Here is a 13,912-nt window from a genome sequence, read left to right as displayed (position 1 = left end):
ATGAAACAAAATAGGTAATTAGGAAGAACTTTGTAATAAACAGTATTTCAAGTAACCTTCCTTTAATTAGTGATGCTTTCTGTCCAAAGCATGAAGAAAAGAGAGGCTTCTGGAAACATAGGCTTACATTGTTATTCCTACATTTGGGCTTCTGCCAGCTCACCAGCCTCTCAGAGTTTCTATAATACTCCGTGGAAATGTGTTGACAATGGCTTTGAATGAAAACCATTCGTTTGCTCCCTGCACGCCTACGAAAAAGAGTTTTACTCGCCACCATCCTCATTCTTACTAATAGTAATGGGTCAAAATTATTTTTTGTAAATAGCATCACATATTTTGGACACAACTGTAACACATTTTGAATACAGTATACTGTTCCCTATGGGTAGACTTGAAATAGTTAAGAAAAATAATTGAGTCATTCTTTCAACAAATATTTGGTGATTTCATACTAGAAACCTCTAAGAGAAACACTGTGAGGTTGGAAAGATCATGGGTTTTAGTCAGACAGATCTGTATTTGACCCTGATTTGACCTTTTACTGGCTATATGATCTTGGACAGATTATTTAAACATTTCTAAATAATAATAAGGATAATAATAATTACCCTTAAGATTGTGAGGATTAAATGAAACAGTAACTGAGAAGTGCCTTAGCTGGATACCCTGGAGGTAGAATTCGAGGTTTATGTAAAGTGGCTATTTCCTTCCAGGGACTTCAGTGTAATCACTGAAATAATAATTACTTGCAAAATAATTTTTCGAAGGTAATGATTGGGGAATATAACATAGTGATATAACTAAAATGCTGGAATTTAAACCCATGTCTTTGCCGCATTTTTCACTGCACATCTGTAATACTGCCTATTAGAGTAATAACAGCAAAATGGAAATGAAGGATGAATATTTAGACATTGCAATGGAAGGAATGTTGGAAACAAAGCAGAGGGGAAAAAACAAAGAGAATTCTGTGTTGCTTGAGCCTAGGGAGTATGGAAAATGAAGGTACATCATATAAATAGGAAAATCAACAGGGGTTGCAGATAGTAGGAGCTTAATTGCAAGAGGGGAACAATGAATTAAGTTTACGCCAGACTATTTTTTTCAGTTTGGAGTAAACACTTTCAAATACCATAAAGCTTAAAGAATGAAGTCATTGTGGGCTAAGTAGTACTTTTTGGAGTTTAGATCATAATGACCGGATAGATAATCAGGAGGATTTTCTAGGCTGTGAAAGTAAGATCCAAGACATAAAGCCAAGGATCAGAGGAGTATATATAAGGGACAGTGAGGAAAAGAGAGACAAAATAGTAATAAAGAAGAAGCAGGAAAGGGCAGAGAAGAAAGAGAAGGGAACGAGTTTTTAGAAGCATGGGATGGTCATAGAACATGAGAAGGCAGTTCACAGCAGGAAAAACCTAAATGGCCAATAGCATTTGAAAGAAAATGTCTTCTCAAAAATAAAGACATACATATTCTAGCAAAGTTTTACAATTGTTATGAGCCCTGATTGCTGAAGTTTTAAGAAAATATTTAAATGATACTATTATGAGAACAAAATTAATAAAACTTTTTGGAATATGGCCCTGTATTAAAACATTAAATATTAAGCTTAACAATTACTTATAAGATTTTATCATATAGAAACATCCATGGAAGTGTGCCAAGATACGTTTGTGAAGATCTGTATTATAGCATTGTTTGTAATGGTGAACAATTGGAAGCAATCAAATGGCCATCATTAGGGGTTTAGTTATATAAGTTATGAAATGGGATGATGACAACTTTGGCCAATTTTGGACAGAATTTAGGGTAGAAAAGAATAGGAGAAAGAAGGATATGTGGACAAGAGGAGGGTCAAACTAAGAAAGCAGCATAGTTGCACATGAAAATGGGTGTGGAAAATTATATTTGCCAGAAATGAAAATTATGATTTGCTCCTTTTATTTTTTTCCCATGGTTCCTAAATGCTGATCTTAACCTTAGTTTTTATGACCTAAGTTAAGGGTTTTAAGAAAAAAAATTTTTTTTAATAATGAATGCATGTGAAAACTACACAATACAGATGTGAATACCAACAGATAAAACAAAAAAGTCTGAAAGTGAATATTTGTAAATTGAGATTCTTCTCTTTACCACCACTGCTCCTGACTGAGTTCCACTAGAGGTAAACATTGTTACTTTCGATGTGTATACATAGGAAGAAAATCAAACTTTTTGTATCCAAATATACATATGTATGTTAAAAGAAGTTTCTCATAAAAGTGAGATTTTACAAACTTTTTTAAAGTCACTAATATATCTTAGATAACTTTAAAAAAAAATGTTAGTACTGGCCAAGCACAGTGGCTCATGTCTGTAATACCAGCACATTTGGAGGCTGAGGCAGGAGGATCACTTGAGGCCAGGAGTTTGAGATCAACCTGTGTAACATAGTGAGACCCCATCTGTCCAAAGAAACAGTTAGTACTTATAGTTCCATATCATACATTTGTAGTGTAAAATGACATAAAATTCAGTTGATCATCTGTTAAAATACTGTTATTCAATTGTGTTCTTTTAAGTGGAAATATTAGTCAAAAATATAATGTAACTTACAATACCTGTAACCCTTGACTCATTTTTGTCTCCCATGCCCCATTACACATTTTATGTGTAGTGTAGATTTTGGATGAACACTAAAGCACATATACAACTCTAATTCTTTAACTTTTTTTATTTATATTCAGCTTACCTGTTGATTCGGTGGTAATTACAGAATCTGATGCACAGAGAACAATGTACCCTGGAAGTTGTGTGAAAAAGAATATTGATGGTACAATAGAGGTATTATATTTTTAATTTTTATCTTTTAACTGTTATATACACTGATTTTTCTGCTATCATTTTTATGTCTGGTTTACTATCTAATAAATAGTTGCTGAGAAGTAAGCATAATAAATATGAGGATAATACCTTATATAGAAAACTCAGAATACACATGTAAAGAAATTTAATCTATTTATATAGCATAGGTAAAACACAGAGGAAGTTAAGTTTGAGGGGTTATATTTCCCTTAAATATGTTATAGTTTAAGATTTATCTTGTTTTTATAACATGTGGGCTATGTACAGACTAGTTTCAGTGCCCTAGTCAACAAAGCTTTGTCTTCCCAGCATGGGAAGTTGGACCAGGCCATCTCTAGAAAAGTGTTTAGGGGCCAGGTGCAATGGCTCACGCCTGTAATCCCAGCACTTTGGAAGACCGAGGCGTGTGGATCATGAGGTCAGGAGATCAAGACCAGCCTGGCTAGCATGGTGAAACCCCATCTCTACTAAAAATACAAAAAATTAGCTGAGCGTGGTGGCACTCACCTGTAGTCTCAGCTGCTCAGGAGGCTGAGGCAGGAGAATCACTTGAACCTGGGAGGCAGAGGTTGCAGTGAGCTGAGATTGCGCCACTGCACTCCAGCCTGGGTGACAGAACGAGACTCTGTCACAAAAAAAAAAAAAAAAAAAGGTTTAGGAATCCCCAGAATCCAAGACAATATGGCTGGGATAATAGATTAGGCCTATTCCAATAAGGTCCATATGGTAGATAAAAAAGTTCCACATCTTTTAAAGTGCATGCCATCTAACTAAACCACCCCCTGCCTCTGCTCAACATTGTGTTATTCTAAATTTCTCACACCTGCAACTTTCTCAGACCTGCAGCTGCCAAACCCTGGTCTTCACTCAGTAGATTTTTAGCTCTTAAGTCTTAGAAAAAATTAAAATCATCGTTCTTCCTTGCTCAGTATACAGAGGAAAGATGGTAGACACATCCTTGATTCTGCTGTACTCATCCCATATCATGATGATTGGTAAATAAATACTTTCATACTGAGAACATATTTATATTTTTTAAAAGTTTATGGTTTTTTCTGTTGATAAAAGTAATTTGTATTTGTAGAAAGTTATAGTATTAATAAGTACCAAGAAGAAAAGAAAATTTGCTTGTAATTTTATGAACAAAGATAGCCACTGTTTAACATTTTACTTAAAAGAAAATATGTACACACATATATATTTTATTAGTTGTATTTAAGTATCCTTTTCCCACTCTAGAACTGTACGTTGGCGTTTATAAATATGTAAACATATTTCTCTTTGCATCTTTGTTAAGTTCACAGTAGTAAGTATAATTATGTAGTAGAATTATTTACTAGAATTGTTTTTGTTTTGTTTTGTTTTGTTTTTTTGAGACAGAGTCTCGCTCTGTCGCCCAGGCTGGAGTGCAGTGGCGCAATCTCGGCTCACTGCAAGCTCCACCTCCTGGGTTCACGCCATTCTCCTGCCTCAGCCTCTCCGAGTAGCTGGGACTACAGGCACCCGCCACCACGCCCGGCTAATTTTTTTGTATTTTTAGTAGAGACGGGGTTTCACCGTGGTCTCGATCTCCTGACCTCGTGATCCGCCTGCCTCGGCCTCCCAAAGTGCTGGGATTACAAGCGTGAGCCACGGCGCCCGGCCAAATTATTTACTAGAATTGTTTTTAATTGAGAGAATTAAAATTTATTTTTTGCTGAAAGTACGTAGAACTTTTCTAAAAATACTGATACTTTGGGGAGATTTTGAGGTAGAAGTTTAAAAATAAGTGGTGTATAATTAATGTAAATAAATGTGATATTTTGCTTTTAAATGTAGTTTTCTGGTGAATTTGGAGTGAAAGAGGAAACAAATACCATTAAGTTGCTTGAAAAACAATACCAAGAACAATTAGAAGAAGAAGTAGCTAAGGTAAGCTTATAGCTTATCTGGAAGATTATCTTGGTTTATATTCCCTTTGAGCCTTCAAAAATAACATAGATTTTATTGATGGTATGTACTTTATTTTTATAAGTTTCATATATAGTTCGTCTTTAAGTGGTTGGATAATATCAATTATAGTTGCCTTTAAACAAAATATCTTGTGAATTTTTATTTGAGAAGAGCATTCTTCTTGATGTAGACTAGTAATTAGAAGCTTTTCAGGATGCCAAAACAAGTCTGTGTATTTGTTGCCTTGTGAAGAAGTTTGGTCTTCCTTAAAAGTTGGGGAGAAGATAGGAAAAGAAAGAGAAAGTGGTTGGTCCTCTGTATATATTATCTGTATCTATTTCCAATCAGAGAAGTTTTATTAGGTAATGACTACAGATACTAAGGGAGGATTATCACTGAGTATTAATTAGCTCCTGGCTAAGTGAAGGAGTTTATCAATGTGAGTTTTGCTCATCTCTGCTTATCTGCTGTGTCCAGAGTCATTCTTTAATATTAGCCATATACCCTAGTGTAACATTATGGTTCCATTTGTTTTGTCTTTGTATTCCTTTTCAAAACGTGTATACCTGATTGGCTTTTAATATTGGAACTGGCAGGGTGCGGTGGCTCATGCCTGTAATCCCACCACTTTGGGAGGCCGAGGCGGGCGGATCACCTGAGTTCAGGAGTTTGAGACCAGCTTGACCAACATGGAGAAACCCTGGCTCTACTAAAAATACAAAATTAGCCAGGCATGGTGGCGCATGTCTGTAATAGCAGCTGTTCAGGAGGCTGAGGCAGGAGAATCAGTTGAACCCGGGAGGCAGAGGTTGTGGTGAGCTGAGATTGCACCATTGCACTCCAGCCTGGCCAACAAAAGCGAAACTCCATCTCAAAAAAAAAAGAAAAAATATATATATATATGGGAACTATTGAATTATGAGTTTGCTTATTTTTTATAATATTTCAACTGTCTTAATATAACAATCCCAGTGGAATATGTGCATTTTAAAGGGGTAGGATTGATTGGTAGGATATAAAGGAAATATATAAGGAATTAGGAAAAACATAAATTAGATGAGGAAGTCAAGACCTAAGGAAATATCTGGGCTGTAAGGACTTATTCACTTATTATGTCTAAAGTGAAAAGTGAAACACTATCATTTTTTTAATAGCTTTCAATGTCTAGTTCTTGGAGGAATGCAAGTTTTCCCTTGCATGTAGCTCTTACACAAATTTATCAAATGGAATGGTGTATCAGGGTATAGTAATTAACATGAGGTTTGGTATTGGATATACCATACTTTAAATTCTTGTTCTTTTGGTTTACTAGATTTGTGACCTTAGGAAAGTTACTTAACTTGTGAATCTCAGCGTTTTATATGTTGAAAGAGGAAATTGGCTTAGTAGCAATTGTTATAAGGATTCAATGAGTTAATTCATATAGAACAGTTAGCAAATGAGTTGATACATAGTAAAGACTCATAAATATTATTTTAAAAGTAGTCTTATTACTGTGATAATGGTGGTAATAAGATGATGTTTTATAAAGCATTACTCACTCAAGCTGATAGCAGAGCACCAAAGTACTGGTCAGTGATGTAACAGACCTGCACGTTGTGCACATGTACCCTGAAACTTAAGTATGAAAAAAAAAAAAGACTCTTCTAAATGCAGCCAAGATACTGTGGTCCAAGAGATTACATTTGATGGCCCAGCTTGGTCCTAGAATAATATAGATTGTTGATATTAGTCACCAGTACCGATAGGATTATGCTGTACTCTGTACCCCTCAGATATGATAGAAGAAGATTGAGAACCATTTTTCTTTTCTTTTTTTTTTGGAGACAGAGTCTGGCTCTGTCGCCCAGGCTGGAGTACAGTGGCGCAATCTCTGCTCACTGCAACCTCCAACTCCTGGGCTCAAGCCATCCTCCCACCTGAGCCTCCCAAGTAGCTGGTACTACAGGTGTGCACCACCACCCCAGCTAATTTTTTTGTAGAGACAGGGTTTTGCCATGTTGGCCAGGCTGGTCTTGAACTCCAGGCTGGTCAAGAACTTCACTCTTGCCCAGGCCATAGTGCAGTGGCAAAATCTCAGCTCACTGCAATCTCTGCCTCTGGATTCAAGTGATTCTTCTGCCTCAGCCTCTCAAGTAGCTGGGATTGCAGGCACGCACCACCACACCCAGCTAATTTTTGTGGGTTTTTTTTTAGTAGAGATTGGGTTTGATCATGTTGGCTGTAACTCCTGACCTCAAGTGATCCACCCACCTCGGCCTCCCAAAGTACTGGGATTACAGGTATTAGCCACCATGCCCCACCTGTAATATTCTTTTATCATTTAATGTCTGTGGAATCTGTAGTGTTATCCCTATTTCTCACCTTTTTGTCAGATTGGCTAGAGGTTTATTGATTGTATTGATAATATTAAGGATTCAGCTTTTTGTTTCATTGTTGTTTTTATTGTTTTTGTTTTTATTTTCAATTGCTACCCGTATCTTTTTGATATCCTTTTTCTGCTTGCTTTGGACTTAATTTGCTCTTCTTCTGCTTTTCTAAAAGGAATTTCTTTTCTAATGTATGCATTTAATGCTATACTCAAAAGCATAGCATTACAGCTTTAAACATTATGGCTTGTAAGTATAGCAATGCTTCCTTGTAAGCAATGTTTAAAGCTGCATTCTGCAAATTTTCATTCAATCCAAATATATTATTTCCCCTGTGACTTCCTCTTTGATTCATGGGTTATTTAGAAATGTACTAATTTCCACATTTTTATGATTTTCAGATAGCTTCCCATGGTTGATTAACTTAATTAATTTTTAAGTTTCTTTGTGGTCTGGCAAAATATCTCATATAATTTCAGTTCTTTTAAATTTGCTGCCCAAAATATGGTCTTTTCTGGGTGAAAGCTCCGTGTGTACTTGAAAAGAGTGTGTGTTTTGCTGTTATTTAAATTTCAGATTTCCCTCTGGTGCCATTTTTCTTTAGCCTAAAAACCTTCCTCTAGCATTTCTTTTAGAACAGGTGAGCTGACAATGAGTTCGACATACAACGAATTTTATGTTATCTAATTTTGAATTGTATATTAAATGTTTTGTATTTTATGTTTTATATGCTCTGGATGTTATTATAATTCTTTGAAGAATGTGAATTTTTTTTAAAAAATAGGCAGTCGGCCCAGTTAGGTTCAGACTAAAAATCCTGTTTCTTCTTTCCCATACAAATCACCTAAGTTTTGACTTCCCTCTGCAGTCTCCTAGTCATTGTTTACTCTTCAGAATTCTTTAGTTGTTTTGTATTGTGCTCAGTTTTTAGGTAATCAGTGGGAGAAGCAGGCTGTAGTGGGCTTATTTTATGTTGCCTGGAAGCACAGTCTTTGTGTTTTCTTATTCCACAATTCAGATGCGATTATTGCCTTATAGCATCAGTATTTCAATTTACCCACATATTTTTTTAAAAAGGATGTTTATGCTTTAATCCTTTTTGCATCTTAGGCCATCCTTTTTTTTTTTATTATTGATTATCTATTGGGAGTAAACTATGTTTTTTAGTTGTCTTTATTTTATGTCTTTATTGTGTTTTTATCCATAACAGTTTGTTTTGTTGACTGTTTGAACCTGGTTAACAGTTATTTTTATGCCAGAACTTTGAAGGTAGCATTCCAGTGTTTTCTGATTTCTTGTTTCTGCCGACAAGGTCCTTGTCACTTTGTTGTTCCCTTGTGGGTAATATGTCTTTTTTCTTTGGAAACATTTAAGATCTTTTTGATTTTGGTGTTCTCTTTTCTCCTTTTTTTTTTTAAGAGATGGGTCTGTCAGCCAGGCTGGAGTGCAGTGGTGTGATCATAGCTCACTGTAGCCTTGCACTCCTGAGCTCATGCAATCCTCTCACCTCAGTCCCTGGAGTAGCTCACCACACCCAGCTACAAATATTTTTGTAGAGATGAGGTATTTGTTTTTATTATAATTCATTGATTATCTTGAATCTTGGCAGTGGTGTCTTCTATAAATATTCTCAGCCATTATCTCGTGAAATAGTTCCTTTCCATTGTTCTCTATTATATCCTCCTAGAACTCTAATTAGATGTTGGTTGACCATTCTCTATCCTTCGTATCTCTGTTCTTCTCTTTCACATTTTTAATCCTTTTTTTCCGTGTTACATTCTCAACATATTCAGTATGAAGAGACAGAGGGAGATCAGGTTCAAGACAGGAAATTAAAGCAAAACCCAGTCATAAGGTTTTGATCACTAGTTAGAGAAGGTTAAAGATATGTTTTGTTAAGTTGTATTGTCTAGTTAATTATTTTTAATTATCTTTATCTTTTGACATTTTGCTGTAATGGGTATATGTTCCAGATGACATTGTTGTTACCAAACCCCGGTTCTTTCTGAGCTAGCATAGGCACCCAGAGGTCCAATTTGATAGGTGAGATATAGTACCAGGATTATCTGGGAAGAAACAGGATGACATACAATGTTTAAGGTGCTTGAGCTCTGTATAGACACATTTTGATTCAAATTTCTGCCCTAACATTTATTAAATATGTGACCTTTGATGTGGTTCCTAATGTTACAGCACTTGAATTTTCTCTGCCTTGGCTACTGGTATTATAATTATTCCTCTTAAGTCAGTTTTAGCATTATACTTCTGGACAGACTCATTTAGATGTGGAATAGTATAATGTTACCTTTTAGAAAGTGAGCTTAGGCAAGACTATAGGATTTTGAACCCCAGCTTCAATGATTTATTTGCTTTGTGTTTTTGAGTCAAATTACTCCAAAGGAGGCGAGCACAGGAATCAGGTGGGAATCAGGACCCCAGATAGGTGAATCACATTCAGGACAGGAAATTAAAACCTAAAGTTCAGTTATATGACCTGGACCAGCAAGGAAAATAATGCTGCAGATCAGTAAGTACAAATATTTCTAATCCCAGGCATACTTTATTCTGGGTTTATTACAGCCAGCCTTCCTTCATTACAAATTATCTATGGAAAAAGGACTTAAAGTTACTGATGCAGTTGGTTCTCAAAGGTGTAAGGACTTGTCAGAGCCAAAACTACTAGTCAGAATTCCGAAGTACCTGTGCTGGGGTGGGATGGGAGGCTAGAATAAGCAGGGATTCAGGATCATAGTTGTAGTGAAAGCTCAAATTGGATTATAATGAAATGTCTACTCATATTTACCAGTCATACAAACTAAGTGTTCCGCTTCTGGGAATTTGTTTTGAGGAAATAAGAAAAGATATGCACAATTATATAATTACAAATATTTCATCACACTGGTATTTAAAATAGTAAAAGAGTGGAATCACTCTAAATGTCCAACATAGAGAATTGATTTAATAAACTTATACTACATCTGTGTAATATGAAACTTTGAACCCATTAGAAATTACATAGAAATGTATTTATTTCTTAACTTGAAGAGATATTTACTGTAGTTAAGCTATAAAAACTGGTTACAGTATTAGAATATGATCACATTTTTATAGGAAAATGATATCTGTATCTATTCATATCTATCTCTCTAAAGAAGAATAAGAAGATTTGGGAAAGTACTAAAATGTTTACAGTGATTTTTCTTGGAAGAGAGAAATATAAGGGCTTTTATTTTCTAATTTTTACTGAACATTTATGGCTGTTATAATAAGAAAACATTTTACTTTTTATTTAAAGTGGCAGGCAGTAAAATAAATACTTTGACATTAGATTTATTGTGAAATAGAGAATCTATCTCGGTATTACTTTATTATAGGATTTCTTTTTGTTTAGAACCATGAGGCCATGCTTTTTTCTGTTCATACAATTTTGAGTAGTAACTTGCTTTTTAAATTCCTGCTGATATTTCTAAATCTAATCCTTTATTGTTTGCTTTTATTTCTCTAGGTTATTGTGTCAATGAGTATAGCATTTGCTCAACAAACTGAACTGTCTAGAATATCTGGGGGAAAAGAAAATACTACATCATCAAAGCAAGCACATGCTGTGTGTCAGCAAGAACAACAACATTATTTTAATGAAATGAAATTATCACAGGATCAAATTGGTTTTCAGACTTTTGAGACAGTGGATGTGAAATTTAAAGAAGAATTTAAACCACTTAGTAAAGAGTTAGGAGAACATGGAAAGGAAATTTTATTATCAAATAATGATCCCCATGATATACCAGAATCAAAGGACTGTGTGCTGACTATTTCAGAAGAAATGTTCTCCAAAGATAAAACATTTATAGTTAGACAGTCTGTAAGTATGCCTCCTGGAATATAAAAAACTTTTTTAAAAATTGTGAATTCTTTCACTATAAAAATATTAGCAATAGTGCTGCTTAATGTTTGGAGGAGGAAAATATCAAATTCAGTCTTATGACTCACATTGTTGTTTTGTTTTGTTTTGTTTTTGAGGCTGAGTCTCACTCTGTCACCAGGGTGGAGTGCAGTGGCACGATCTCGGCTCACTGCAACCTCCGCCTCCCAGGTTCAAGCAATTCTCCTGCCTCAGCCTCCTGAGTAACTGGGACTACATGCGCGTGCCACCACATCCAGCTAATTTTTGTATTTTTAGTAGAGATGGGATTTTACCATGTTGGCCAGGATGGTCTCAATCTCTTGACCTTGTGATCTACCCTCCTCAGCCTCCCAAAGTGCTGGGATTACAGGCATGAGCCACCGTGCCCAGCCAGTTCACACTGTTAATGTGTTTTATTAATTGTAAGATATGTGGATAAGTGACTTAATATTAGTATCAAATAAAACAAGTCTGGTTCATAGTATTCTTGTTTATCTTAAAGATGTTGTACCTGGTAAAATCCCATTGTAAGTTGTACGTACATTAATTCTGTTTCAACCAATTCAAGATTAATTATACTACAATTTGGTAATATCTGTGAATAAAAGATTTGCTTAATTAAATATAACAATATTACAAGGAAATAGCTACCTATTTAGGAAGACTAAAAGATTTTACTATCTATATCCTAATTCTTGATTTATGTACTTATTTATTAATAGATCTATTCTGTGTCTGTGCCTCAACTGTTCACTGCCTTTAACAGAAAGTAATAAATCCTACTTCTTTTAACATTATCTGAATTAAAATTTTTTATTAATATTCAGGATAGGTTATGTTTTGTTCAGACTAATATTCAAGTAAAATTGCCAACTCCAGGCCGAGTGTGGTGGCTTATGCCTGTAATCCCAGCACTTTGGGAGGCCGAGGCAGGTGGATCACTTGAGGTCAGGAGTTCGAGACCAGCTTAGCCAACATGGTAAAACCCCCTCTCTACTAAAAATACAAAAATTAGCTGGGCATGGCGGTGCATGCCTATAATCCCAGCTACTTGGGAGCCTGAGGCAGAGGAATCACTTGAACTGGGGAGGTGGAGGTTGCAGTGAGCCAAGATGGTGCCGCTGCACTCCAGCCTGGGTGACACCAAGACTCCCTCTCAAAAATAAATAAATAGAATAAAATTGCCAACTCTTTATGGAATGCGAAACTTGTTAGGTGTTCTTCAAGACCTCTTTAATTTACCAGCAACTGTTCAAAGTAAAATTATTCGTATAAGTAACATTTCTCCAGGAAATGATGTACTCATAGAATGTATTAAGGAGTTGACTTCTTATGAGTGTGAGACTCTGGAATGTAAAGCTTTTATTTTAAAATAAAATGTATTGAAAATTATTTTTTATCAGTAGTTCTCTGTAGTACTGTGATAACCACTGTGTAAATTAAATGGGTAGTTTCTCATGTTTTATACATTTAATTTTAAAATATAAATATTCCATGGATATTATTTTCCCTTCATAAAATGTCAAGAGGAATAATGGCATTATAGCTTCATTAAGAGTAGAAGGAATCTTAAGTATCTTAGTTCTTTTTTTTCTATTAGAATTAGATTAAGTCTAAACTAATTGATAAATAGCTGTTTTGTTTTTGGAAAATAACATGATAATAAAGTAGCTTTATGTTGTTTTAGAATTGTAATTAAGAAAAACACCATTTTAAAAATTATGTTTTTGTTTAATAATAAAATATTACATGCTTTATGGGATAAGTAATAGAATTGCTTTCGTATTTGTTTAAAATATTAATGCTGACAGATTTTTACAAAATGTGTTATGGTTGAATTTTTTTTTTTTTTTTACTATTAAAGATTCCTGATGAGATTTCGGTGTCAAGCATGGATGCTTCTAGACAACTAATGTTGAATGAAGAACAGTTGGAAGATATGAGGCAGGAACTTGTACGACAATACCAAGAACATCAACAGGCAACAGAATTGTTAAGGCAAGCACATATGCGACAAATGGAGAGACAGCGAGAAGACCAGGAACAGCTACAAGAAGAGATTAAGAGACTTAATAGACAATTAGCCCAGGTAAGGGTCTTGTAGTCCCCTTTCTCTCCCCAGTTATTTTTTTTTTCCAAACACCATCTTGAACCAGATCCCCAATTAAAACAACAGTATTTTTTATGTAGCCATTTTTTTTTTTTTTTTTTTTTTTGCTGAAATCTGAATAAATTACATATATCTAGCATCAGGAACACACTCTATACTAAGACAGCAGCTTTAGATCTTGTTAGGGACACCTATCTCAACCTTGGAGTGGGCGTTGTCTTTTCTGTCATTTTATTTAACTCCTTTTTCAAGCACTGGAAAAGTGACTACACGGTTTTGTTTTTTTCTTTTAAATCATTTCATTAGCCATATATAGCAAACTCACTTTGACATTTTGGAAATAACATTGCGCTGAGGTGCTCCATTATGCAGTTACTATCGTTCAGTTTTACTATCTTCATTTATAGTTTTGTGAGTCCACCAATTAGCATCTTGAAGGTTTACCTTTATCTGTCTTTAATCCATCTTTTTAATCATGAATGGAAATCGGAAGTAGTATGCTTCTGGAACTCTTTCCAGGGAAACATCTCTTCTTGATTTGAGAAATGCAAATTTATTTAACATTCTTATCCCTTTCTTGACTAAATTTAAATACTTCTTGGTATTTGGGAGCTGGATTCTTGTCAACTGCTGTATAAAATATACTCACAAAACCATTGCAGAAAAGCAAGAAATATTTATTTAGAAGTTCTTATGAAAACAAATTTATTGAATTTAATTTTGAAAACTGAAGCTAAAAAGAGATAATAA

General features: G+C 34.8%; 1 protein-coding gene across 8 annotated transcripts in view; it reads left to right on the top strand.

Moving 5' to 3' along the window:
* The window catches only part of AKAP9 (A-kinase anchoring protein 9), a 176,721-nt gene that overhangs the window by 83,796 nt on the left and 79,013 nt on the right, over positions 1-13,912 (top strand). For all 8 annotated transcript variants that reach the window (XM_063636347.1, XM_063636350.1, XM_063636348.1 and 5 more), the window contains 4 exons: positions 2,730-2,826; positions 4,666-4,758; positions 10,654-11,010; positions 12,917-13,141. In XM_063636347.1, the coding sequence (XP_063492417.1) occupies positions 2,730-2,826; positions 4,666-4,758; positions 10,654-11,010; positions 12,917-13,141 (772 nt within the window). The remainder of the gene's footprint in view (positions 1-2,729; positions 2,827-4,665; positions 4,759-10,653; positions 11,011-12,916; positions 13,142-13,912) is intronic.

Source organism: Symphalangus syndactylus, chromosome 3, assembly GCF_028878055.3.
Source record: "Symphalangus syndactylus isolate Jambi chromosome 3, NHGRI_mSymSyn1-v2.1_pri, whole genome shotgun sequence".
In the NCBI taxonomy this organism is placed as follows: Eukaryota; Metazoa; Chordata; class Mammalia; order Primates; family Hylobatidae; genus Symphalangus; species Symphalangus syndactylus.
Note: the sequence above shows the minus strand (reverse complement) of the source record. Positions and strands in the feature narration are given on the sequence as shown.